This window comes from Fusarium odoratissimum (assembly GCF_000260195.1).
Source record: "Fusarium odoratissimum NRRL 54006 unplaced genomic scaffold supercont1.29, whole genome shotgun sequence".
Taxonomy (NCBI): domain Eukaryota; kingdom Fungi; phylum Ascomycota; class Sordariomycetes; order Hypocreales; family Nectriaceae; genus Fusarium; species Fusarium odoratissimum.
The window spans coordinates 211397-235500 of NW_022158713.1; the positions used below are offsets into that span (position 1 = coordinate 211397).

The 24104-nt window shown below is 49.5% G+C and overlaps 6 protein-coding genes and 3 non-coding genes across 10 annotated transcripts; 8 read left to right on the forward strand and 1 right to left on the reverse strand.

Moving 5' to 3' along the window:
* Positions 1-651: 651 nt before the first annotated feature.
* Positions 652-965, forward strand: FOIG_12890 (uncharacterized protein; the record flags this gene model as incomplete). Its single annotated transcript, XM_031213847.1, has 2 exons — positions 652-720; positions 807-965. The coding sequence occupies 2 exons, from the start codon at positions 652-654 to the stop codon at positions 963-965; spliced, it is 228 nt and encodes a 75-aa protein (XP_031056421.1).
* A 961-nt stretch (positions 966-1926) lies between these two features.
* FOIG_12891 (uncharacterized protein) lies at positions 1927-3246 on the forward strand. The gene is made up of 3 exons (XM_031213848.1): positions 1927-2491; positions 2542-2693; positions 2741-3246. Exons 1-3 carry the CDS (start codon positions 2333-2335, stop codon positions 3078-3080), a joined length of 651 nt encoding a protein of 216 aa, XP_031056422.1. The 5' UTR covers positions 1927-2332; the 3' UTR covers positions 3081-3246.
* Positions 3247-4270: 1024 nt separating this feature from the next.
* On the forward strand, positions 4271-4374 carry FOIG_12892. Its single transcript has one exon. It is a non-coding gene; the product is annotated as a tRNA-Ser (tRNA).
* A 2685-nt stretch (positions 4375-7059) lies between these two features.
* FOIG_12893 (uncharacterized protein) lies at positions 7060-10511 on the forward strand. The gene is made up of 2 exons (XM_031213849.1): positions 7060-7603; positions 7650-10511. The coding sequence occupies exons 1-2, from the start codon at positions 7519-7521 to the stop codon at positions 8984-8986; spliced, it is 1422 nt and encodes a 473-aa protein (XP_031056423.1). The 5' UTR covers positions 7060-7518; the 3' UTR covers positions 8987-10511.
* On the reverse strand, positions 8715-10580 carry FOIG_12894 (histidinol-phosphate aminotransferase). Its single transcript, XM_031213850.1, has 2 exons — positions 10372-10580; positions 8715-10324 (listed from the first exon to the last, which is right to left on the reverse strand). The coding sequence occupies exons 1-2, from the start codon at positions 10443-10445 to the stop codon at positions 9196-9198; spliced, it is 1203 nt and encodes a 400-aa protein (XP_031056424.1). The 5' UTR covers positions 10446-10580; the 3' UTR covers positions 8715-9195.
* Positions 10581-11200: 620 nt separating this feature from the next.
* Positions 11201-11272, forward strand: FOIG_12895. Its single transcript has one exon. It is a non-coding gene; the product is annotated as a tRNA-Arg (tRNA).
* A 1116-nt stretch (positions 11273-12388) lies between these two features.
* Positions 12389-12460, forward strand: FOIG_12896. Its single transcript has one exon. It is a non-coding gene; the product is annotated as a tRNA-Arg (tRNA).
* A 598-nt stretch (positions 12461-13058) lies between these two features.
* Positions 13059-15653, forward strand: FOIG_12897 (uncharacterized protein). Of its 2 annotated transcripts, XM_031213851.1 has the most exons (3): positions 13059-13741; positions 13953-14751; positions 14804-15653. In XM_031213851.1, the coding sequence occupies exons 1-3, from the start codon at positions 13498-13500 to the stop codon at positions 15186-15188; spliced, it is 1428 nt and encodes a 475-aa protein (XP_031056425.1). In that variant the 5' UTR covers positions 13059-13497; the 3' UTR covers positions 15189-15653. The 2 variants fall into 2 exon arrangements, with proteins under 2 accessions (XP_031056425.1, XP_031056426.1); XM_031213852.1 differs by having other exon boundaries at positions 13104-14751; positions 14804-15613.
* Positions 15654-16660: 1007 nt separating this feature from the next.
* Positions 16661-24078, forward strand: FOIG_12898 (protein pyrABCN). Its single transcript, XM_031213853.1, has 3 exons — positions 16661-17562; positions 17616-23659; positions 23712-24078. The coding sequence occupies exons 1-3, from the start codon at positions 16944-16946 to the stop codon at positions 23769-23771; spliced, it is 6723 nt and encodes a 2240-aa protein (XP_031056427.1). The 5' UTR covers positions 16661-16943; the 3' UTR covers positions 23772-24078.
* The last annotated feature ends 26 nt before the right edge of the window (positions 24079-24104 follow it).

The following is a 24104-nucleotide window of genomic DNA, read 5'->3' on the forward strand; positions in this document are numbered from 1 at the left end:
CAAACGAACAACTATCCTAGGGTATTTTCGTGTAGCAAAAGGAATAATCACAAAACTCAGTGTTTTGGGAGGGACATCATCGATATACGAGATAGCGCTAGGAGCTGATCTAGGTGAATGCTGTCCCTTCCCTTCTCAACTCAAGACAATGCGAAGCTACTGTCACTAGAAGGCAACGTAGACATGCTCAAATGCTGTCTGTCAAACATTCATGATACTAGGAAAATGACATTCTCTACATAACCTTGGGATTCTCTGTGTCCTAACACCAGGCATATTGCCTTGATAAAGAACAAACCGTAAGTCATCGACCTTCCGCCAGGCAAGAAGGAGAGCAGGATCAATAAGAAGAAGAAACTTTTTACTAAAGCCTTCAATAAGAATCGAACTCTGCGTTTGGTATTAAGCAATCGATGTTGTGATAGTCGAGTTGTTGATCATCACTTTGCCCTACTCCCATCAAGGCTGAGTTCTGCTTCCGTTGTAGGACGGTAACACAGAAATCCAATACTAGTCTTTCTTATGTAGCAGCATAGGCGTAGATATTGGATCCTCTAACCTAACAACAACCCAAACTGGGGTTTAGACCTTCCAATAACGGCCATAACCACCGTCGAATGAATAAATCTCCGAATAGACCTTCAGGTCTCAATGGCTTTAATCGACAGGGGTGCTCCCAGTGACACCATCGACCTTGAAGGAATGGTCCTCGACTCCAAGGTTTGATCCATCCGCGACCGTCTGTCTCAAGACTGGTCAGCCGCCATTTACAACGGTCAGTTATCCTCACACACTCTCCCATATAGCGCCGTAATCTCACTCCTGTAAGAGGCATGTACTTCAGCCCTGAGCGTGAGCTCGTTGAGCATGCTATCAAGTTCTCACAGCGCCAAGTCGAGGGCAAAGTGAACCTTGTAGCCTACAAGCTGCGCGTATATCGTTGGACGGTCCAGCGAGACCTCTAACCTCTACTCTGCCGATGAGAGCAGCATCGATACTCTGGACATGAACTGGACTCCTCAAGACACATCTGGCTTCATTGCCATCTAGGTTATCCGTCTCGAGAAGTACGGTGCCAGGAAGATCAAGGACGGCGAGCCCCCTGCCCGTGTCTAAATGCATCATTAGCATGACGGCTTCAGTAGGGTTCGTCACGTTGATGTGGGCGGCGAAAACTTGTACAGCTCGATCCCCACCGCCAGTAGTTCATGCTCGCGTTTATAAAAAGAAAAAACTAAATTATTGATGCTATCCTTATTCGTTGCTTGTAGTTATTGTACTTACAAGTACGTGGAAATAACACGTCACTTGGTAAGACAGTACTCCGCCCCTCAGTAATAGATCGTACATCTGTCGCACAGCATTAGGCTCCCAACATCTGAGCCGTTCCCATACTTTGTTTCTGGGCAGTCGAACTTCAACCCTTGATATGACGGCGATTGTTGCATGGGGGCTTGACAAATTGCAATGCTGTCGGACAGGCTAAGGGTAACTTTCAGCTGAGAGCTGTTGGATAGGTACTAGAAAACAATTTTGTTTCTGCATCTTCATACATGAAAGATTGCCCGGAAAGACCATATTCGATCTGCCGGCAACCTTGCATCAGTATTAGGACGAAATTGAAGGTTAGCGGCCGCAACAGCAGAATTTAGCCAATATGACAGAATCCTTTCACAATATAGAAACTCCCGATGTGTTTTCTGGGTGATTTTCGAGATTTTAGCTCGATAAATAGTTTCCATTTACAGTACTATTGTAGAATTTGATATTGGTTAAATGCAACGTTTGCTGGGATGCCACAAAATTGGGTCATTCTTGGCACTCAGTGTCCGTCTTGGCATCGGATTCCAGACAAAGCTCAGTCTTGGCGTGTCATGATAAATTTGTCCGTCTGACATTTCCTGTAGCCGATTTCCGGATGAATATATCAAAGTGTCATCGTTTCTAATTCAAATGCTTCGTTCTTTTTATATCCAGCTCTTCTAACGCTCTCCTGTTTCGTCGACATTTTACTCATACCCAAATTTCATCACCATCTCTTAGCTCACAACCTCAACCTCGGCCGCCCAGACCTTGGCACTCTCCGCTGATGCTTGGCTGGCCTTTGGCCCCTCCCATCCCGGTTTCTTGAGAAAAGGGAGCTTTTAAAAAGGTCATCATTTCGCGCTCGACTAGTTCTTGTCTTGACTTGTCTGCGCATACCTTGACGATAACCCTTGTTTGCGCGCGCATCTTTGCAACCGCGATCATCGCCCTGCATTTCCACAAGCTCTGATTGGCTAGACTGGCCTCTACAAACTCTTTTTATCCCTGCGCGACGAGCTAGTCAATCATGTCCCCACGCTCCAAGTCAATTTGGCTGGCGTTGTTGGCTGCGAATAGCTTCGCATGTGCTAGTGAGGAACCGCCTGCTGTAACGACAGCGCCTATTTATCTGCCCTATTACGACGAAGACTCGTGGTCTCTTGTGCGCGGTAGCGTCATCTCAAGCGTGAGTCGACATTCTTTGCAAACTCCATCATGATTGCTAACACACACCAGGATGCGGAAGCTAAGGAAACAACATACACAATATTCTGTCCAGATACAGACGACTCAGACCCTCCAGAGTGTGATTTATCCCTTGAGTTCCCTTTCGTTTTAGTCGAAGGACCTGATACTGTTCGGTTCCATGGCACGCACACCTCAAGACTGTATGTTCTCTGTGTACCTACGACATACCAATGCTAACATGGTGCAGCACCGCAAATCTAGAGTGCAACCTACAAGGCACGACAAGGGCCACTTGTTCCGGATACTCTAGTTTCAACGAGGGCTATAACGATGGCGTGCACACAGGTCCAACCGAAGTGACCTGGACATCAACTTATTCCGGCAGCGAAGTAGAATGGGGTGTCCTGACAATGGGCGAACTGCCCCATGACCCGGACCCTGTTACCGCAGTCTCGAGTACACCGACGGACTTCGTGTCCATGCCGATAGCTACAAACGGCGATAATGCTGGAGTAAGTTTGAGCGTCTCCTTCAAGGCTGCTTTACTTGCTGCTTGTTGCACTTTAGTGGTTGGTTGGACTCTTTAAGAACTGGTCCGTTTATTAATGAGAACACGATTTATGATGGGTTTCGGGAGCAAGCGAGCAATTTTCTTTGTTAAATTTTGATCATTTTTAATACATTATGCTCTCATATTAGCTAAGATTAGCCAAAAATGATAGCAAATTTGACGAGCCAGAGTAATATTGTCCTAAGACGAGCCTAAGGTCTGTTGAGTAACGGTATGGCGATGGATTCAGGGGGTTCTGATTCCTCGAAGTATTGGGTTTATGTTTTGATACTATCCTGTAGCCGATGGTAGATGCCGGTTCATGCATATCTGGGTGTTTCCAACAGAAGTCTATTCGACACAATGACATCGGGTGACCATTACATGACAGGACCAAAATATGGCAAATCCTCACAGCAAGGCTAAGGCATATCGCGGGGAACACTGTCTATTTATATAGCAAGTGGCCTCCTGCATTTGTATAAAGGCATATACAGGAATCGCGTCAGGTGAATTAGAGTTGCTTCTTCGGGATGTTATCATCAGGCGAGGGCCATGTTCGACTATGGAGAGTTGAGCTTGAAATTTCAGTGGAATCGGGTGTGGAAATGCTAAGTTAGAAATCTTCAAGGGGAAGAAAAGAGTTCTGTCCTAGTCCCGTCCTTCATGTACGGCCGGATGCTCTCACGACCGTAAAAGCAGGCTCCACTTTTCCGGTCCCGGAATCCCGGCCGGCCGTGACACGTGCCGAAATGACAACATTTGCACATTCTTACAAGTTCTCTTGATAATTCAGCTTGAGTGAAGCTCATTGGTGACTTTTGGAACAACATTGACGAGTTGAAAGTTGTTGATGTGGTTGAACTTTCGCGTGTCTCAGGTGGTGTGGACAAGCCGACTATGGCCAGTATCGGCATAAGCTTTTTTCAAGAAAGATCCTTGCTTCTGAAGAACAGCATCGATGAAGGAGTGACCGAAGAAGTCAGACGACATATTCTCAGAGGCTTCCAGCAAGCAATGCTATCGAAAATTCAGAGTGACAGTCACATCACTGTATAATGGAAATGTGCAATTGCGATCTCAATTTTTGGATTTCTACATTGGGTTTAAGGTTCAGAGAATTGTGGAGATTTTGTGCTTAAGATGAGAGTATCCACTTTCAGCACAGACGGACGAAAAATGCCTCATGATCAAGCATAGTCGATCCTACCTCCATCAACAAAACAAGGCACAGTGGCCGAGTGGTTAAGGCGATAGACTTGAACGGGCCTCCAAGAGGTTCTAGACATCTATTACGTTCGCGTTCGTAGGTTCAAATCCTGCCTGTGTCGTTACAGTTTCATTTTTGCGTTCCAAACGTATTCTATTACATGAAACTTCAATGATGAATCACGTATTCAATTTTGCACCTACGGAGACGGTTTTGGCATGACAAGATAGACACGAGTTAGTAGTTGGGTTCTGTCTTTTGCAAATTCCAGTTGCGCTGCAGAAGTGTTGAGATATCACGTCTTGAACTTTCATGGTGAACTGGTTACACAATGAACAGCATTGCTGGCTGCGTTCCCGCTCGCCTCAACGAAAGTTGATACATACAATATTATTCAGATGCTTCTCACTATAGATAGATAGCTGCCACGAGTTGTCAGAGGAAATTGATCATTTAATCGATATATTTGCGTTGGCATACATATTGCTGGTACGCCATACCTGAGCTGACGTGTTAGTTTATCACTACGATCTGGTCCAAATTTTAAGCGAGCTTGCTTGATACAACACAACGACTCTGGAGAAGCTCCATTCATCATCGGAATTATATCCTTTTGCTCATGTTCTCATGTCACCAACTCAGGTGAGGTTGGTTTTGGCGATTTCCTCTTTCGGCCACGTGTCGCTTAATTTAAGCTCAGCGGCCCGGACCTTGCGTTGAGATTTGTTGGCAAAGACGGAAGTCGTGATGTTCCTTCCTTCCACTTCTCGCTGCAGACTTCAAACCAAACCAGCCATTCTCTCAGCCCTGCGAGATTTGACTGTTTACTGTATAGCGATCTGTCATTCACGAGCAACTGGATGCTCCAGAAATCCATAAGTATGAACACAATTGTATAACTCCGTCGAAATATTCAGATGCGTTTTAGTTGATGCTGTGATTTTGTGTTTACTATTTAATTTTCAACACATGCATTTCTTGATGATTACGCGGCGCTGGGAATGGAGGCGAAGAACGGGAAATGGCGGAGAGAAGGGATAAGATGTTTAAGAGACATGGCGACCAGCCGTGTCTTGAACCGTAAAGGCCGACGCGCTGTAGTATCTCGTGTTTATACGTGGCCGCAAGAGTATGCCTTGCTCATTAATGTTTTCAGCCAACAATGGTATCATCTGAAGGAGAGAGCGAGCTTATGGACGCCCAAAACTCTGCCTCTCGGGCTCAATAAATTTAGAATAACTTGATCTGAGTGAGGAGCGGCCGGTCCCTGGTTCTGAGACCTGATCCAGAACTGCACCGGAGGTGGTCTCACTAAGATAAGACTGTGGCACAGCGAGACAGCTAATTAACACTGCTGACGGGCTTGCAAGGAGGCTCAAAAGGAAGACAACATCCGGCCACGCTCCGGTAGCTTCATAACCATACGAAGACTGCATTTTAGCAATTTCAAGGTTCCGAGACATGGGAAACAGTGCTCTCGTCCAACAAAACCTACAAAAGAGTGCCCTTGGGTTGCCAGAAGACTTGAGATGCTAAACCAGGGGACAGAAATAAATATGTACAAGAGCCCGCCAGGTTTATGCTGAATTTTCCTGAGATCTTTTAAATCTACCTAGATATTTTTATCACTTAGGAATGAAGTCCCGAGTTTTCTGCGGCCACCAAGAGTGTAAAGATCTTAAATTCCGCCTGCATCTCCACATGTAAGACAAGAAGCTTGGCCTCAAGCTTCTTGCAACGTCGGAACCGACCCGAATCTCGTAAACGATGCACAGACCTAGGCTGACTTTACAGTTGCTTTTCCTTCGAGTCCTCTAAGAATGCGACTTTCAAGAATTTCCACGTGTCTGAGTTGAAAAAAGTGCCGCATGATAACACGGCAAAGTCGGAAACGCTGCAATCAAGATCAGACGAGAGAACCGTCCAGCGTTGTTTCGTGTTTCAAAGATCTCCTTTTTTGAGCATCGCATTTCGTCAGTGAGTCAGGCTTTGAGACGATCATTTTTGCAAAAGCCCATGCAAGGGCAGGAAAAGAAAGGTTGCTGGGGGTGGGGGAGTGGAGATGAGGACCGTAACGTTAATGCACAGTTGATGGGCAAGGATATTGAGTTTGTGTTGCTCGAGTTTGGATGATGCACGGTTACGCAGCAGAGGACATCACTTTCTAGAAGAACCGGTCCTATTTCGCCTCGTCTCCCAGAAGAGCATCAACCTTCAATGCCTTTCGATAATCCCCGAAGTCTTCTAGTCAGGGCATGAACATAGTGGCGCCAAGCCTCTTCCTCCAACTTTTGACGCCCACCAATCTCCTCCGCAGAGGTATCTGTCAGCTAAGGTTTAGTGGCCTTTACCCCTGGATCCTACAGTACCTTGCACTAGATTCATATTCCTGGGAAACAAAAACTCTGGTTTGGTGACTGGCAATCTTCTACCCGCGCGGCCAGTCGAAACAGCCCGGTTCTTTGTATCTGTAACACCAAGATGATAGCATGTTCTACTGGCCACAATCAACGGCTGATCGCCGAGAGCAGGGCCTTCAGGGGTTGTGTTCCTTGTCATGTCCGTCTGCGGGGAGAGCTCGGTAACCCATTCTCCATAGAATGTAGAGGTCATCATTCAACGGTTGACTTTGTCTGAGGCTCATCAGCTAAAGTCTTAGTCTACGCATGAACCCAGCACGGTTCGTCATTCGTTCCTCAGGATATCCTCCCTGTGTGTCTAACTCTGAAAACAGTCCGCCAAGCAAGGGTATCATGTATTAATACCTAGACTACTCTGTAGCCCCCGTCGTCTATCAACGTTTTGGACTAGCCCAGTCCAGCCTGAAAAGAACGAACGTCTTTGGAGCTTCAGCTTTAGCTCATTGCGTTCTCGTATTCCCGTTCCTTCTCAGCTGTGATTGTATTTTTATCTTTCGGTGGCCCCTCCTTCGTTTATTATTTCTTCTTATCTTACTTTTCATGCCCCCGAAGGCGTGCTCAACTTTTACGCCTGATTTTCTCTCGTACCTTGTGGTAGCTTGATTTGTTTGACTTGAACGCCTCGCTCTTTCTCGAATAATAAGACGCTCATTCCATATCGCTTGCCATTAACTGCCTTGAACTTACACTCATTATCGGACCTATGAAAACTATCAACTTACTGCCAGCACCAAAAAAGACTTGAATCAATCTTCCAGGAGAAGACTATCGCTGAGCGATCAAGAATCTTAAGCATATTCACATAGACACCATACACCATACCCATCATCGACAATAGACACATCATGAAGTTCTTCGCCTTGGCCAGTTTGGCTTCTGTAGCCATTGCTACCAAAACGCCTCCCAGTTCACTCGACACTGCAAATCCAGGTATGTCCTGCAGTCAAGTGGTGTTCCGGTTCACTAACCATTTCAGATTCAATCCGAGATGTAGCAGGCACCCTCGCCTTCGATGCCATGAAGTACTACAGCGGCAACACATCATCAGTACCCAAAGATCTCGGCGACCTTCAAGATCCATACTACTGGTGGGTAGCTGGTGCCCTATGGGGTGTCATGCTCGACTACTACCACCTTACCGGAGATTACAGTTACAACGATGTGGTCATCCAGGCTCTTCTGGGGCCTACAAATCTCGGCACTGGTAAGGACTACATGCCTGCAGAGCATGCCGACGAGGAGGGTAACGATGATCTCTTCTTCTGGGGCTCAGCCGTCCTCTCCGCTGCTGAGCGAAACTTCCCTCAGCCCAACAAGGACCTCCCATCGTGGCTCGATATCAGCATCAACGTATTCAACGAGCTTGTGGGTCGATGGAATACAACAGCTTGTGGTGGCGGCCTCTTGTGGCAGATCTACCCAAGTAACCCGAATGGCATGACATACAAAAACTCGGTCAGCAATGGCGGTTTCTTCCAACTCGCTGCACGTTTAGCTCGTATCACTGGCGATAACAAATATCTCGACTGGGCTCTTAAAATCTGGGACTGGTCCTGGGAAGTGGGCTTCATCGATCACCGCAATTATCACGTTTATGACGGCGCCAGTGTAGAAGACAACTGCCAGAAGACAACATACCATTCTTTTACTTACACCAGCGGTATATATCTTTATGGCGCGGCGGTTCTCGCCAACTACACTGAGAAGCCAGAATGGGTCGACCGCTCAAAGCGTCTCCTAGAGGGCACCGATTGGTTCTTTTCGCCGTTTCCCAACGCGACCAACGTCATGTACGAAGCTGCCTGCGAGACCGTCAACACATGTAACGACGACATGTCCACCTTTAAGGGTTATCTGTCACGCTTCATGTACCTGTCTATTCAGATGCAGCCCGCTTTGAAGGAGCATGTCCATGCTCATCTCCTCCCATCGGCCAAGGCTGCTGTCCAAACATGCACAGGAGGGAAGTCTGGCCGTGAGTGTGGTATGCGATGGTATAACTCGGGTTTTGATGGAAATCCCGGTCTTGGGCAGCAAATGTGTGCTCTTGAAGCTGTTCAGGGCCTGCTGCTAAGTGATGCTCCTGCGCCGCTCAAGGGCGATGATGTCAAGGTTGTCCGCAGCACAGACTGGGCTGCCATGAAAAAGAATGAGTCCAAAATTCAGAGTACACCAACATCCTCATCAGAGACATCATCAGCAACTGCAGCTCAGCCTACCAAGAGTGAGGATGCTGCCAGTCTCCCCCGAGTGGATCTCGTCCTGGCTTCTGTCAGTATTGGAAGTGTCCTGATGTTCTTGGGATGGGCCTAAAAATGGTGTTGGATTTTTATTAGATCTTATAGATATAGAATGGAACTGGCGTCGGGTATTTGGATAACCGGTCTGAGAGACTACTTCGGTATAAAACGCTCGTACTCTGAGCGTTGCTTTTATTAATTCCACGAGATTACGTCTAGAAGGTCTGGATTTAACGTAGAACGCCATCGTTTTATCGTCCTTTTCCTATTTGGTGCTCCAGTTTATGAGCCTCTCACCTCAGCCAACGTCGTCTTTAGTGACTCCAGAAATCTTGTCACCTCGGCGTCCGTGCCGACTGTAATTCGTAGGCATCCTTGGCATCCGTGCTCTTTGCCTCTGAATCGCACAACAACACCCTTACCCTCAGCAAGCTTCTCATATACGGCCAACGCGACAGTGTTATCCGGCTCGCTTGCAGTGTTAAGCATTTCGTAAAGCAAAAAGTTGCTTTCAGTGCCACCTCGTAGACGGCCGACACCGGGAATGTTGGGAAGTTCCTTGATAAGACGATCACGCTGCTCTAGGAGGCGTGCACGATGGTCTCGCATAATAGCGAGTCCCTTCTCGGAGACAGCGTAGGACGCAAGGGCACTTGTAGGGCTGGAGATGTTGTAAGGGGCCTTGAGACTGTTGAGAAGTCGTGCAATCGGGGGCGATGTGAATGCAGCACCGAGTCGGATGCCAGCCATACCAAAGGCTTTGGAGAGGGTTTGCATAACGACCAGGTTAGGAAACTCGGTCACCCATTCAGCCAGAGAAGCATCTTCGGGGGCAAAGTCGATATATGCTTCGTCGAGAACGACAACGCCGTTCCATGTCGGGTGATCTAGAATCTGCTGAACGTCGGACTTTGCAAGGACTGAACCAGTGGGGTTTCCAGGCGAGCAAAGGTAGACAAGTTTGATGTTAGACTCTTTTGTCAGGGCTTCCATGACAGCTGGAACGTCTATGCTGAAGGTGGGGGCTTCTAAAAGGGGAACTTTGACGAGAGCTACATCGTTGACCTGTGCAGACACGGAATACATGCCATACGTAGGCGGGCATGTAAGGATGCGGTCCTTTCCAGGAACGCAGAAGCATCGCAGCAGGGCATCGATAGCCTCATCACTACCAACACCCACAAACAAATTCTCAGGCTTGAGCGTCTTATCTGTATGGGCGTGGGTGTTTCGCAGCTCGCAGAGCTGCTGCTTCAACGGCTCCTGGTGAGGATCAGGATAACGGTGCAGGCCCAGCAAGTCGACCTCCACACCATTGGCAGTCTTCCCTGCGACGTCCGCACTCAGAGAAGGGCCGTACGCGTTCTCATTTGCGTCGAGAAGGATATTGGTGCCGTCATCCTTGTAGTCGCTGCGGAAAGTTAGTCGTTGCTCTAATGCGGGGGAGGGGCAACATGCTCTCGCGCGCAGCGATATGGCTGGAGGGCCAAGATGTTTGGCCTGGCACAGCTTTCGAGGTTGAAGGGGGCCATTTTGTTGGTGACTTATCTCCTGATGTACTGAGGAGTAATGAGGATGCGTGGCTCTTTAAGATGTGGTGTTTACCACTTTTTGGTTGCTGAGTCCGACGCCGGAGGGGAGTCATTGACTTTTTTGTGGGGCTTTCATCTTGTCATGATAGAGGGGAAGCATTGGATACAGCGCATATGTATCCCAAGGTTTGGTGTTTAGAACCTTGATAAGCAACTGAAGAAGGTAAAGGCTTGCAGTATGGCGGGACGATTGTTTTCCGATATGCAATTGAGTCATCATGGGTTTAGCTCAGGTATATTCTGATGTTGGAATCATGCATTGGCCAAAGCGTTACCCTGAAGGACAACGAAAATTCTGAACAGCGGCTTCATGGTTGAGAAACCAAGAGACCAGATGATAGGGAACATGACAACCATATGTTTATTTATTTTATTCCGGCGTTTATTATACGACAGAATTGGTTCATGTGTCTGTCGATGGTAGACAATAAGACAGACAGAAGAATCCAAATTTCCAAGTAACATTCAAGCACCTTCACGTCTTTCCTGCTATAATAGTTCACTAAAGACATAATCCTGACAGGCAAAAGCTAAAGGCTTAGCTACAGAGTAATAACCCTAAAGCCAAACACTATTTCAGCATGAAGGCCCGTAGCTACAGTCAAGCTAGTGAAACGAACAGGCGTCACCCAGCTACAATTCGACACAACTTCAGAGCAATAATACCAAATACCATCCCAAATTTCAAGAGTAAGGGTCGCGTGGCCCAATGGCAAGGCGTCTGACTACGAATCAGAAGATTCTGGGTTCGATCCCCAGCGTGATCATTCTTTTTGACTCTGGCATTAAGTGGTGTCGATTCTTACTATGAGGATATGCTACCTTTTGCGCTTAGATAGGACATGTTATCACTATAAAACAATAGTTAAATAATGTCTTTTTAATTGTATATTTATATTCCACTATAGAAAGATGCCCCTGGTAGTGCTCTGTTAATTGCTGCAGGTGGTCAGGCGTTCGAGTCAAAGCATTATTTCAATATTGGTATGTTCCTTGACACTGAACTCTAAAGTTATGGTTAGAAACGTAAGGACAATGAACCCTTGTAATATATATAAAACATCATTACAATCGACATAACTATTACACTTGTAACTTGATGGGTTTATAGTTGTATCGCGGTTAATGATTGGCAGAGTCTTTGTGTAACTCCCTTGAGCCATGATTGGCTAGACAACAAGCCCCGTTTGATGTGCTCTTGGGTACCTCCTGGGTCAGGCACTCTGTCATCTCCATGACGCAAGAGCACTTGCAAATCTCAGACGTTTTACACGAATTCTTATCGCGATAAACGTTGGTTTCCCTTTACCTTCAACCATTCTATATACATATCGTCGCTTCCTGTCCCTTGGACAACTTCAGCCAGTTTACAACTCTATCCAGAAGAGAACCTGTTGTTAACAGACTGGAATCTGGCGGGATCAATGATCTATGTCTATCTGCACTTCATCGCTACACGAAACGCGTGTCTTACAAGGTCCATAGTCATGGATTGGGTAGATGTTTCTAACCCGACCTCTTGTGCTTATGAAACGCCAGCGTAGAGTGGTGTGTCTGGTTTAGCACTTTCAATATGCCTTCATCATTGATATACCGGAAAGCTTGACTCAGATCGGGTCAGATTTTATTGGACTGCTTATGAACTTGACAGAAAACTTTGTAACTGACAATCCTACCAACAATGGGGTAACTCGAGGACGGTGGACTCCGAATAGGTTGACTACAACGGCATACTACGGTAATTTCACCGTACAAAGAGAGCAGATGTACAACGAACAATGTACTATCCCAGAATCGCGCTTGAGGCGGACAAGCAAGCTCTCCGTCTGTGTCGTCCACAATCTTGGACGGGAATTTGTGCTCCAGGAATCATTCAAGAGCAAGGTCGCGTGGCCCAATGGCAAGGCGTCTGACTACGAATCAGAAGATTCTGGGTTCGATCCCCAGCGTGATCATTTATTTTTGCCGTTTTGGAGTCTGCTCGGGGCTGTGAGAGTATCTGGCCATGTGCGCCTGTCGTGAAGCAAATTCTCGAATATGGTACTGCCTCTGGGAAGTGTGAACAGTTCAAGAGTGATACTCAGCTTCTTTGGATGGCGTGCGGCTGAAAATAAGAGTAAACAAGCCTGAGACCGAGTTAGTGATACGGGGACGCTGGCGTTGGATGATAGTTTTATAAACTCAGCCAGCCCTCATCAGTATATGTCTCACATGGACTGCAGCTCCTTGAACTACCCTTGTCAATGGATGTTCATTGGATACGTCCGCTACCTGAACAGTTGGAGCTTCGAGGTATGCAGAACGAAGAATAGACTGAGGTGGTATGAACGATATATGTGAATTGAGTTTGGTGGAAAACTAGGTACACATATATGGGCGAATGCTAAATCATAAACGCGGTATGTACAAAGGGAGGCAGGGAGGATATACACCTCGATAGCTGACGTTGAACACGTAGTGCTGACGGTACGGTACCTGAAGTGTAACCGTGACAAAAACGGCCTTGCTACCCACCCGGACTGTCGTAACATTTGGACCCACACAACCACGTCTCAACTATCCACCGTTGAGTTAACTCTAGGTTTCATTTCCAATCCTGGAACCTGAATCAACTGAACCGCGTCCATACATGTCCATATCCGTACACAAGCGACAAGCCCAGCCTCCCGATCCCACGCCATACGACCTCCTGTCACTCCTCACTTGTCACTCACCGAATTGATGGACTGAACTGACCGACTGATTGGACCCCATTCGTGTTCCGTCGCCAGCCAACGACAAGCCTGTTCTCGCTCACACACGCGCAATCCCAACACATCCCTCCCACTATTATACGCTGCTGTCTGCCGCTGCTACAGCACAGCACAGCCAGTACAGCACGCGCTGCCGCTTGAAGCGCTGCACTGACGCCTTGACGCCTTGACGCCCTGAAAGCGACAGCCCAGCACAGCCCAGGTCACAGTCACAGTCACAGTCACATTCACAAACAGCCATGTACTCCGCCGGCTACGGCTTTAGCAACAATGCTGCTCCCTCTTTCAACAACCCTGCCCCACAGCAGCAGTCCGGAGCCCAGCCAGCCGCTCAGCAGATGATGTATAACCAGCAGCAGCAGTTCGCCGGCATGACGCCTCAAGGAAGCTTTAACCCTGGCGCGAATCCTCAAATGATGGGTGCTGGTCCAGGAGGCATGATGCCAAACGCAGGAATGCAGCATATGGCTGCCAATGGTCAGAGTAGGTACCATTTCTTCATTTGCGCGCAATCTTCGATCGAATCTTTCACGACGCGCCTGCTTCCAATGCTCCTGTAAACAGCACCAGCCTCTTTAACGATGTGTGGACAGCCTGTGGTTAGGCATGATTAAGAAGAAGCGCGGCGCAAAACGATATGCGACACGACAAAACACTCCTCCTTCACACCCGACAGCTAACATATTGCGCACAGTGGCAGGTTTCCAACAGCAGTTCGCTGGTAACCCTTACGGTCAAGTCGTTCCCTCGTCGGTCGCACCTCAGAATTTTGCGCCAAATTATATGATGGGCGGAGGCATGCAGGGCTTCCCGATGAACCAACCCGGGATGCCCCAGAATCCTCAGATGATGCAGCGATTGCAACAGCAACAGCAACAACAACAGCAAGCGCAGGCTCAAGCGCAGCAGCAACAACAACAACAACAACAGCAGCAGCAGCAGCAGCAGCAGCAGCAACAACAGCAACAACAACAAGCTGCTAACCCCGCTGGTATGGGCCAGGTATCGACCCCTCAAAGACCCCCGAGCGCCGCACAAGGGACGCCGAACAACGCTCTGCCTTCGCAACAGGGTCAATTTCCGACTCCTCAGCCTCCCCCTCAAAGCCAGACCCCTACGAACCAGCAGTCCCAACAACCACAGTCGCAACAGCAGCAGCAGACTCAACAAGCCCCGACACAGGCGCAAGGGCAGCAGCAGCAACAACAACCCGTATCTGCCGGACTATCGACACCCCAGACGCCAACCTTCTCTTCGAATCAAGGGCCGGCTGTCAATGGAACTTTAACAGCGGCTCCGCTGAGTCCCGGTACCGAATCTCGAGATAAAGAACGATTCGCATTGTTGCTCGATATCAACCACGAGCTTCTCTATGAATCAATACAAATCCAGGCAACCCAACAAGAACTGAAGAAGGAGAGCGCTGCAGCTGGAAACCCTGCGGATAAAAAACCGACAGACGAGGAGACGCAACTACAGCAAGATTATCTCCAGTGAGTTCTCATTTGGACAAAGAATTACTTTACACAACTAACCGTGCCTCAGATGTATGAGGAGATTGCAAGCAAACTTGTCGTATATGGCCGCACTTGCAGATCGGAAGCCTGAAGTTAAAGTTCCGCCCTGTCCAGCATACCTCACTGCACCTGCTCTGACTCTTTCGCTCAAACTCCGGGTCCCAGCTGTAGGACCTGAAGGTGCGGACAACAACATCGACCCGGTCGCTGACCGTGAAGAGCGAAATAATAGCATAAGGGACTTGTATTCAAGACTGCAGGCTGTCTTCCCCGGCATTGACCCGAAGAGAGAACCAGCTTACCGTATGAATACACAAGGCGGCCAGAAGCCTGGCATGATGGGAAGCCAGGCCAGCCCGACAGCACAGAGGACGCCCAAGATCACGAATATGGGGGCACCTCCTATGCCCTAATGCTGCTGGCTCGGACGACTACTGAGTGAGACAAAGAACGTGAAGGCGTAGATATGGTGCAAAGATTTATAGACACAGATTGGAGTTATTTTGGGTCAAGTTGACCAGTTCATCTAACGAATAGCATAACACTTTCTTCTTCTTTTTTATGGTATAAGGGCTGGCTTGGTCTTGAGAGCTCGACAAACTGGCAGATTAGAAGCAATATTGTTATAAGAATAGCGTTACTTTGGGGGTGGTTCAGAAGGAGAAGTGTATATGTAGTTGGTGATTTTGCTCAGGGCGTTGAGGAGCTCGCTTCAGGAATATTAGCAATGAAAAGCCAAGAGAGTCTAGCCTGTATAAATGATTTTACGTTCGTTTTTGGCTGTATCAATTCGCGCACCTGCAATCTCACAAAGTAGTCTTCACCGAATCGATCTCGAGCCAAATTTATCTACATGAAATAATGATATTTTATTCGACACTCGAGTTCGCGACATTTATAACTTATGGGGGATTTGTATGTATCTTCCATTGCAACGGAGCATACAATATCATTTCTCTGCTCCATAATTGTCAAGACCTTCATGCTGAAGCACGAACCTCAGGTCAGGATACTTGCTGGTGAACCTGCATATCGGGTTTTGGCGGCTTGCATGAGGCTAAACGTGACTGAGGGTGGACAATCACCATGAACTAATCCAATCATAGCAAGATCAGATGTAAGAAAAAAAAATCTTTTTCAAGCTGTGGAGGTGGATGCTGAGCGGAAAGTGGGTGTTCTACGTTTTAGCCTGTGATGTAAAGCGCCTTTTTCTCACTACCGCCCTGGGCTCGAGCTTTTTCGATCATGGATCTTGGGGGCGTTGAGTGCCGGCAGAGAAAAGGTTGTCCTGTTGCACGCGTGGCTGACTGCAGCACTTTCTCACAGTAAGCGTTATTATTATGCTTACGGACTGAAAGCTCACAAGCATTCTGCAGCTTCCAGAACGGTTGCCTACTGCGTTATTAGCAATGCATTGTTTTCCACGTTAAAGACTTTGTCATGACAACTCCAAGCCGCATATGTCGTAGATATTTCTTCCGTTACCGGAGTCTTTCACAAGTCTCCCCGCCACCTGCCATGGCACTCGGGCAGGGAATTTTCCAATGCCTTGGCCCGTATCGACAGTGCGGCTAAACCCTGACCGCTGATCCAACAAACCCACTCTCGAGGCTCAAGTCCAACCATTTCTGATGAGCGATCGGTCATGATGAAAGGTTGTTGCGCAGCTTGTGGAGAGGCTTGAGAAGTTTGGCCAAGGCATGGCGGGGCATTTTAGTGTCCCTGCAGATTTTAATGGAATGCTGCGATTGGCCTCATCGAGGGAACCATCTCTCAATTGGCCAATTAGAGCTTATAGCAATACACAGCGGGGAGCACCCTGTACTGCAGCCCCGGCGATAAAAAAAAAGTTTCGAGGGCCGCTTTCATCAAAAGCCTTCCTTCTCTTTTTTCTCCTTCTCCCAAACCCTCGCTCTTCTCCAACATCCTCTTCACCTCCAACTACAGTTGAGGCTGATGATTGCGAGGTAGCTTCTGACCTTACCAGGGTAGCTCTGAAAACGAGTTAACTTGCCGGCCCGTCGCTCGCAATCTCCCTGTCCTCCCACGACGACCCCTCCACGTCGTTGCCCCGCGCTTCTTTGGGTATTTTGTTGATATAGCCCAGCGCCGGAGATTTTTTGTGTTTTTCTTTGCTTCATCTCTAAACCATTACCATAACCACTACAATGGCTTTGGTTTCTCAGCCTCCCGCCTCTGCGCGTCAGATTGGCGCCGAGGATGATGGCCTCGTCTGCCTCGAGCTTGAAGATGGCTCCTCCTTCCAGGGTTACAGCTTTGGTGCTCAGAAGAGCATTGCTGGAGAGCTGGTCTTCCAAACGGGTATGGTTGGCTATCCTGAGTCCGTAACGGATCCTTCGTACCGCGGCCAGATCCTCGTCATCACTTTCCCTCTTGTCGGAAACTATGGTGTTCCCTCGCGCGAGGCCATGGATGAGCTCCTCGGCGATCTGCCAGCTCACTTTGAGTCCAGCGAAATCCATATTGCTGGTCTAGTCACAGCTTCATATGCTGGCGAAGACTTCTCCCATTTCTTGGCCAAATCCTCTCTGGGCACATGGCTCAAGGAGCAGGGCGTTCCCGCCATGTACGGCGTTGACACTCGCTCTTTGACCAAGAGAATCCGTGAGAAGGGTAGCATGTTGGGTAAGATGCGCCTTGAGACCCGTGGCCTGACCAATGGCTCTCTCAACAGTCAGGCTGACGATGCCTTGGCTGCTTTGCCCACCGACCACTTTGAGCAGATCGAATGGGTCAACCCAAACACCAAGAACTTGGTGGCCGAAGGTGAGTTCCCTAGCGTTTTCAAACTCGAAGACGCATGCTCATTATCTATGTAGTTTCCATTAAGGCTCCTAAGCTCTACAAGCCTCCGACCTCGGTCGCCCGTAAGCACCCATCCGGGCGTACTATCCGTGTTTTGTGCCTCGATGTCGGTATGAAGTTTAACCAGCTGAGGTGCTTCCTCAAGCGTGGTGTCGAGGTCCTTGTCTGTCCTTGGGACTACGATATCGCCAGCGCCATCGACGAGTTCGACGGTCTCTTCCTCTCTAATGGTCCCGGTGACCCCGCTATGCTCGACAACGTCGTTAAGAACATCGCTGCCGTCCTCGAGAAGAATGAAATCCCCGTTTTCGGTATCTGCTTGGGACATCAGCTCCTCGCCCGTGCTGCTGGTGCCACCACCAAGAAGATGAAGTTCGGTAACCGTGGTCACAACATTCCTTGTACCAGCATGGTTACTGGAAAATGCCACATCACTTCTCAGAACCACGGTTTCGCTGTCGACACCGACAGCCTGACCAATGGCTGGAAAGAGCTCTTCGTCAACGCCAATGATGGCAGTAACGAGGGTATCTTCCATACAGAGAAGCCCTACTTCAGTGTGCAGTTCCACCCCGAGAGTACCCCTGGTCCTCGCGACACCGAGTTCCTCTTCGATGTCTTCATTAACACCATGGCCAACTGCGCTGAGAAGCCCGAGCTCCTCAAGGCTCCTGTCAGCTTCCCTGGCGGCACCATCGAGGAGAACGAGCGTCTTCACCCCCGCGTCTCCGTTCGCAAGGTCCTCGTTCTTGGCAGTGGTGGTCTCAGCATTGGTCAGGCTGGTGAGTTTGACTACTCTGGTAGCCAAGCTATCAAGGCTTTGAAGGAAGAGGGCATCTACACTGTTCTCATCAACCCCAACATTGCCACTATCCAGACCTCCAAGGGATTGGCTGACAAGGTTTACTTCCTCCCTGTCAACGCCGACTTCGTTCGAAAGGTCATCCAGTATGAGCGACCTGATGCTATCTATGTGACCTTCGGTGGCCAGACCGCCCTTCAGGTCGGTATCCAGCTCAAGGATGAGTTCGAGTCTCTTGGTGTCAAGGTCCTTGGTACTCCGATCAACACCATCATCACCACCGAGGATCGTGAGCTCTTTGCCCGAAGCATGGACTCTATTGGCGAGAAGTGTGCAAAGTCCGCCTCTGCCAACAACATCGACGAGGCTATGCACGTCGTGAAGGACATTGGCTTCCCCGTCATTGTGCGTGCCGCCTATGCCCTTGGTGGTCTCGGCAGTGGTTTCGCCAACAATGAGGAGGAACTGATGGATCTCTGCAACAAGGCTTTCGCCGCCAGTCCCCAAGTTCTGATTGAACGTAGTATGAAGGGCTGGAAGGAGATCGAGTACGAGGTTGTCCGTGATGCTCAAGACAACTGCATCACAGTGTGTAACATGGAGAACTTCGACCCTCTCGGTATCCACACTGGTGACTCTATTGTTGTCGCTCCCTCGCAGACCTTGTCTGACGAAGACTACAACATGCTGCGAACAACAGCTGTCAATGTCATTCGCCATCTTGGCGTCGTTGGAGAGTGTAACATCCAGTATGCCCTGAACCCCTTTTCCCGCGAGTACTGCATCATCGAGGTCAACGCCCGTCTGTCTCGATCTTCTGCTCTCGCCTCTAAGGCTACAGGTTACCCTCTGGCCTTTATCGCTGCCAAGCTTGGTCTTGGTATTCCTCTCAAGGAGATTAAGAACTCGGTCACCAAGTCCACCTGTGCTTGCTTCGAGCCCTCGCTCGATTACGTCGTGGTCAAGATGCCTCGATGGGATCTCAAGAAGTTCACCCGCGTGTCCACTCAGCTTGGCTCCTCCATGAAGAGTGTGGGTGAAGTCATGAGTATTGGTCGATCTTTCGAGGAGGCCATCCAGAAGGCCATCCGAGCCATTGACTTCCACAACCTCGGCTTCAATGAGACGGAGGCCCTCATGAGCATTGAGGATGAGCTCCAGACCCCCTCTGACCAGCGTCTGTTTGCCATTGCCAACGCTATGCACGAGGGATACACTGTCGACAAGATTTGGGAGTTGACCAAGATCGACAAGTGGTTCCTTCGCAAGCTCAAGGGCTTGAGCGACTTCGCCAAGAGAATGACCAGCTACAGCACAACCGACATCACCACCAGCCCCTCTATCCTTCTCCAGGCCAAGCGACTGGGTTTCAGTGATCGTCAGCTCGCCAAATTCTGGAGCTCCAACGAGATTGCTGTCCGTCGCCTGCGACTTGAGGCTGGTATCCAGCCCTTCGTCAAGCAGATTGATACCGTCGCTGCTGAGTTCCCTGCCTTCACCAACTACCTCTACATGACCTACAATGCATCTGATCACGATGTCAACTTCGACGACCACGGTGTTATGGTCCTCGGCTCTGGTGTCTACCGTATCGGTTCGTCCGTCGAGTTCGATTGGTGCTCAGTCCGAGCTATTCGAACGCTTCGCGCTACCGGTTTCAAGACAATCATGGTCAACTATAACCCGGAGACGGTTAGTACAGACTACGACGAAGCTGATAAGCTTTACTTCGAGAACATCAACCTCGAAACTGTCCTGGACATTTACCAGCTTGAGAACTCAAGCGGTGTTTTGGGTGCTATGGGTGGTCAAACCCCCAACAACATTGCACTCCCCCTACACCGTGCTGGTGTCAAGGTTCTGGGTACTTCTCCCGAGATGATTGACAATGCCGAGAACCGATACAAGTTCTCTCGTATGCTGGACCGCATTGAGGTCGATCAACCTACCTGGAAGGAGCTTACTAGCTTTGCTGAAGCTCAGGAGTTCTGTAACGCTGTTTCTTATCCTGTGCTGGTTCGACCTTCCTACGTCCTCTCGGGTGCTGCTATGAACACAGTTTACTCTGAGAAGGATCTCAAGAATTATTTGGACCAGGCTGCTGAGGTTTCTCGGGAGCACCCTGTCGTTATTACCAAGTACATTGAGAATGCCAAGGAGATTGAGATGGACGCCGTTGCCAAGGATGGTAAGGTTATTGGACACTTTATCTCCGAACACGTCGAGAACGCTGGTGTTCACTCTGGTGATGCTACCCTTATCTTGCCTCCTCAAGATTTGGAAGCCACTACCATTGAGCGTATTGAGGAGGCTACTCGCAAGATTGGTCTGGCCCTCAACGTCACTGGTCCTTTCAACATTCAGTTCATTGCCAAGGACAACGACATCAAGGTCATCGAGTGTAACGTTCGTGCCTCACGTTCGTTCCCCTTCGTGTCCAAGGTCATGGGTGTTGACTTGATCGAGATGGCCACCAAGGCCATCATGGGCCAGCCTTTCCAGGCTTACCCTCCCACCGATCTTGCCCCCAACTGCGTCGGTGTCAAGGTCCCTCAGTTCAGTTTCTCCCGTCTTTCCGGTGCCGATCCCGTACTCGGTGTTGAGATGGCCTCTACAGGTGAGGTTGCTTGCTTCGGTGTTGACAAGAATGAGGCCTATCTGAAGGCTTTGATGTCTACTGGTTTCAAGATCCCCAAGAAGAACATCCTCCTGTCCATTGGATCCTACAAGGACAAGCGTGAGATGCTTCCTTCTGTCCAGAAGCTTGAGAAGCTCGGCTACAAGCTGTTCGCTACTTCCGGTACCGCCGATTTCCTCCAGGAGCACGGCGTTCAGTGCCAGTACCTTGAGGTTCTCGGAAAGGAGGAGGATCGCAGCTCTGAGTTCTCTCTCACCCAGCATCTGGCTAAGAATACCATTGATCTGTACATCAATTTGCCTTCCAACAACAAGTACCGTCGTCCTGCCAACTACATGAGTAAGGGTTACCAGACTCGACGTATGGCCGTTGATTACCAGATCCCTCTCGTCACCAACGTCAAGAACGCCAAGATCCTCGTTGAGGCCATTGCCCGCCACTTCGAGCTTGAGGTATCTAAGCGCGATTACCAGACCAGCCACCGAACCATCGTGCTGCCTGGTCTAATCAACATCGCTGCTTTTGTTCCAGGCATCGCCACCGCCAGCAATGATGATCTTCAAACAGTAACCAAGTCCTCTATTTCTGCTGGTTTCAGCATGATCCGGGTTATGCCTCTGGGTGTTGATGGCGCCATCACTGATGCCCTCACTTTGAAGACCGCTCAGCAGAACAGCCGACGGGGTGGCTACTGTGACTACAACTTCTCTGTGGCCGCTACCTCGGACAATGCTGACCAGATCAGCCATGTTACTGGCGAGGTTGGCTCTCTCTTCATCCCCTTCAACCACCTCTCTGGCAACATCAGCAAGGTTGCTGCTGTCACTGCTCACTTCGATTCTTGGCCTACACACAAGCCTATCGTCACCGATGCTAAGCTGACTGACTTGGCCTCTATTCTCCTCCTTGCCAGCCTCCACAACCGTCGCATCCACGTTACTTCGGTCACCAACAAGGACGATATCAAGCTTATCGCCCTTAGCAAGGCCAAGGGACTCCAAGTCACCTGCGACGTCTCGATCTACTCTCTATACCTCAGCCGTGACGAGTACCCTGAGTGCGAGCGTCTGCCCACTGCAGCTGATCAGAAGGCACTCTGGCAGCACATGTCGACCATTGATGTGTTCTCCATTGGTAGTCTGCCTTACCGCCTGGCTACTTCGCTCGGCCATAAGGGCGATCCTCATATGGGTATCTCTGATGCTCTCCCTCTGCTGCTCACTTCAGTTGCTGAGGGTCGTTTGACTGTTGACGACATCAAGGACCGCCTTTACACCAACCCTATGGAGATCTTCGAGCTCCACGATCAGTCTGGTACCACCATCGAGGCTGAGATTGACCGTCCCTACACCGTGGCTCCGGGTACCTTTTGGTCTCCTTTTGTGGGCCGCACTATGCGTGGATCTGTTCAACGAGTCACTTTCCAGAACACCACCGTCTGCCTTGATAGTGAAGTCCTGCCTGTCTCGCCTCAGGGTAAGGACATGTCTTCGCATATCGCTCCTCCCATGTCGCCTCCAGTCAAGCCCACCACCTCGATCGCTCAAGCCACCGACTCTCCCCAAGCCCGCCGCATGTCCATGCTGGGTGGCTTCCAGCCTCTGAACCGTCTCCGTGGTGTCGATACTGGTGCTGTTGGCGCTACTCTGCCTTCGCCTGCTCGTGGTGCTGCTCCTGTTGAGGAGCTCGCCCCTGGCCTCCAACTCCAACCTCTGGTCAGCTCTTCTCTGCAGCAGCTCCTGGCTCAGCCTTCGTCGTTCAAGAACACGCACGTCCTATCCGTTAAGTCTTACAGCCGAGCTGATCTCCACCTGCTCTTCACCGTTGCTCAGGAGATGCGTCTTGGTGTCCAGCGCGAAGGTGTCTTGAACATCCTTCGAGGCCGCGTCTTGACCACGCTCTTCTACGAGCCCTCTACTCGCACGTCGGCTTCGTTCGATGCTGCTATGCAGCGTCTTGGTGGACGCACCATCGCCATCTCCACCTCTCACTCCTCTGTCCAGAAGGGTGAGACTCTCCAGGATACCCTCCGTACTCTGGCTTGCTATGGTGATGCTGTTGTTCTCCGTCACCCTGAGGAGAGCAGCGTTCATGTTGCTGAGAAATACAGCCCTGTCCCTGTTATCAACGGCGGCAACGGCAGCAAGGAGCACCCCACGCAGGCTTTCCTTGATCTCTTCACCATCCGTGAGGAGTTGGGTACTGTACAGGGCTTGACCATCACCTTCCTGGGTGATCTTCTCTATGGCCGACCTGTGCACTCCCTTGTATACCTACTGCGACACTACCACGTCCAGGTCCAGCTGGTCGCCCCTAAGGCTCTGGCCTTGCCACCTAAGGTCCGAGAGCAGCTCGTTGCTTCTGGCCAACTTCTATGCGAGTCTGAGACTCTTACACCTGAGATCATGGCTCGCAGCGACGTCCTGTACTGCACACGTGTGCAGCGGGAGCGCTTCCCTACTGAGGAGGAGTACCAGCGCGTTAAGAACTCTTACCGAGTGGACAACGCTTCGCTCAAGCATGCTAAGAGCTCTTCAATTGTCATGCACCCTCTCCCTCGCAACGAGGAGGTTGCCGAGGAGGTCGACTTCGACCAGCGGGCTGCATACTTCCGACAGGTAAGCATTGATTCCTACGACATGTTTATCACATTGCTAACATGATGTTTAGATGCGCTATGGCCTCTACTGCCGCATGGCTCTGTTGGCGTTGGTTATGGCTGATTCGTAAACTTGTACATGAGTCGGAAAGGATTTGAAAAGTTTCATGACATGATTGGATTTTTGTAATTTTTGCTTTTTTCAAAGCCGGATAGAAATTGGCGTGCGTTAGCAAGCATTCCAGGATGATGCCCGTGAACGACATTTGATGTTATAGAATGTGTAAATGAGACGCGACTCACGTCGTCGGCGTACGGTTTTATGTATGTTATGTATCATGTATGTATACGTATCGTCGTATACGTTTATTTAATTTAATACTTATTTATTATTTCACCCGTGCGTTCCGTGTGTTTCGTGTGTGTGTCTGTTTTCTCGTGCGTTTCGTGGCGTGAATATCATG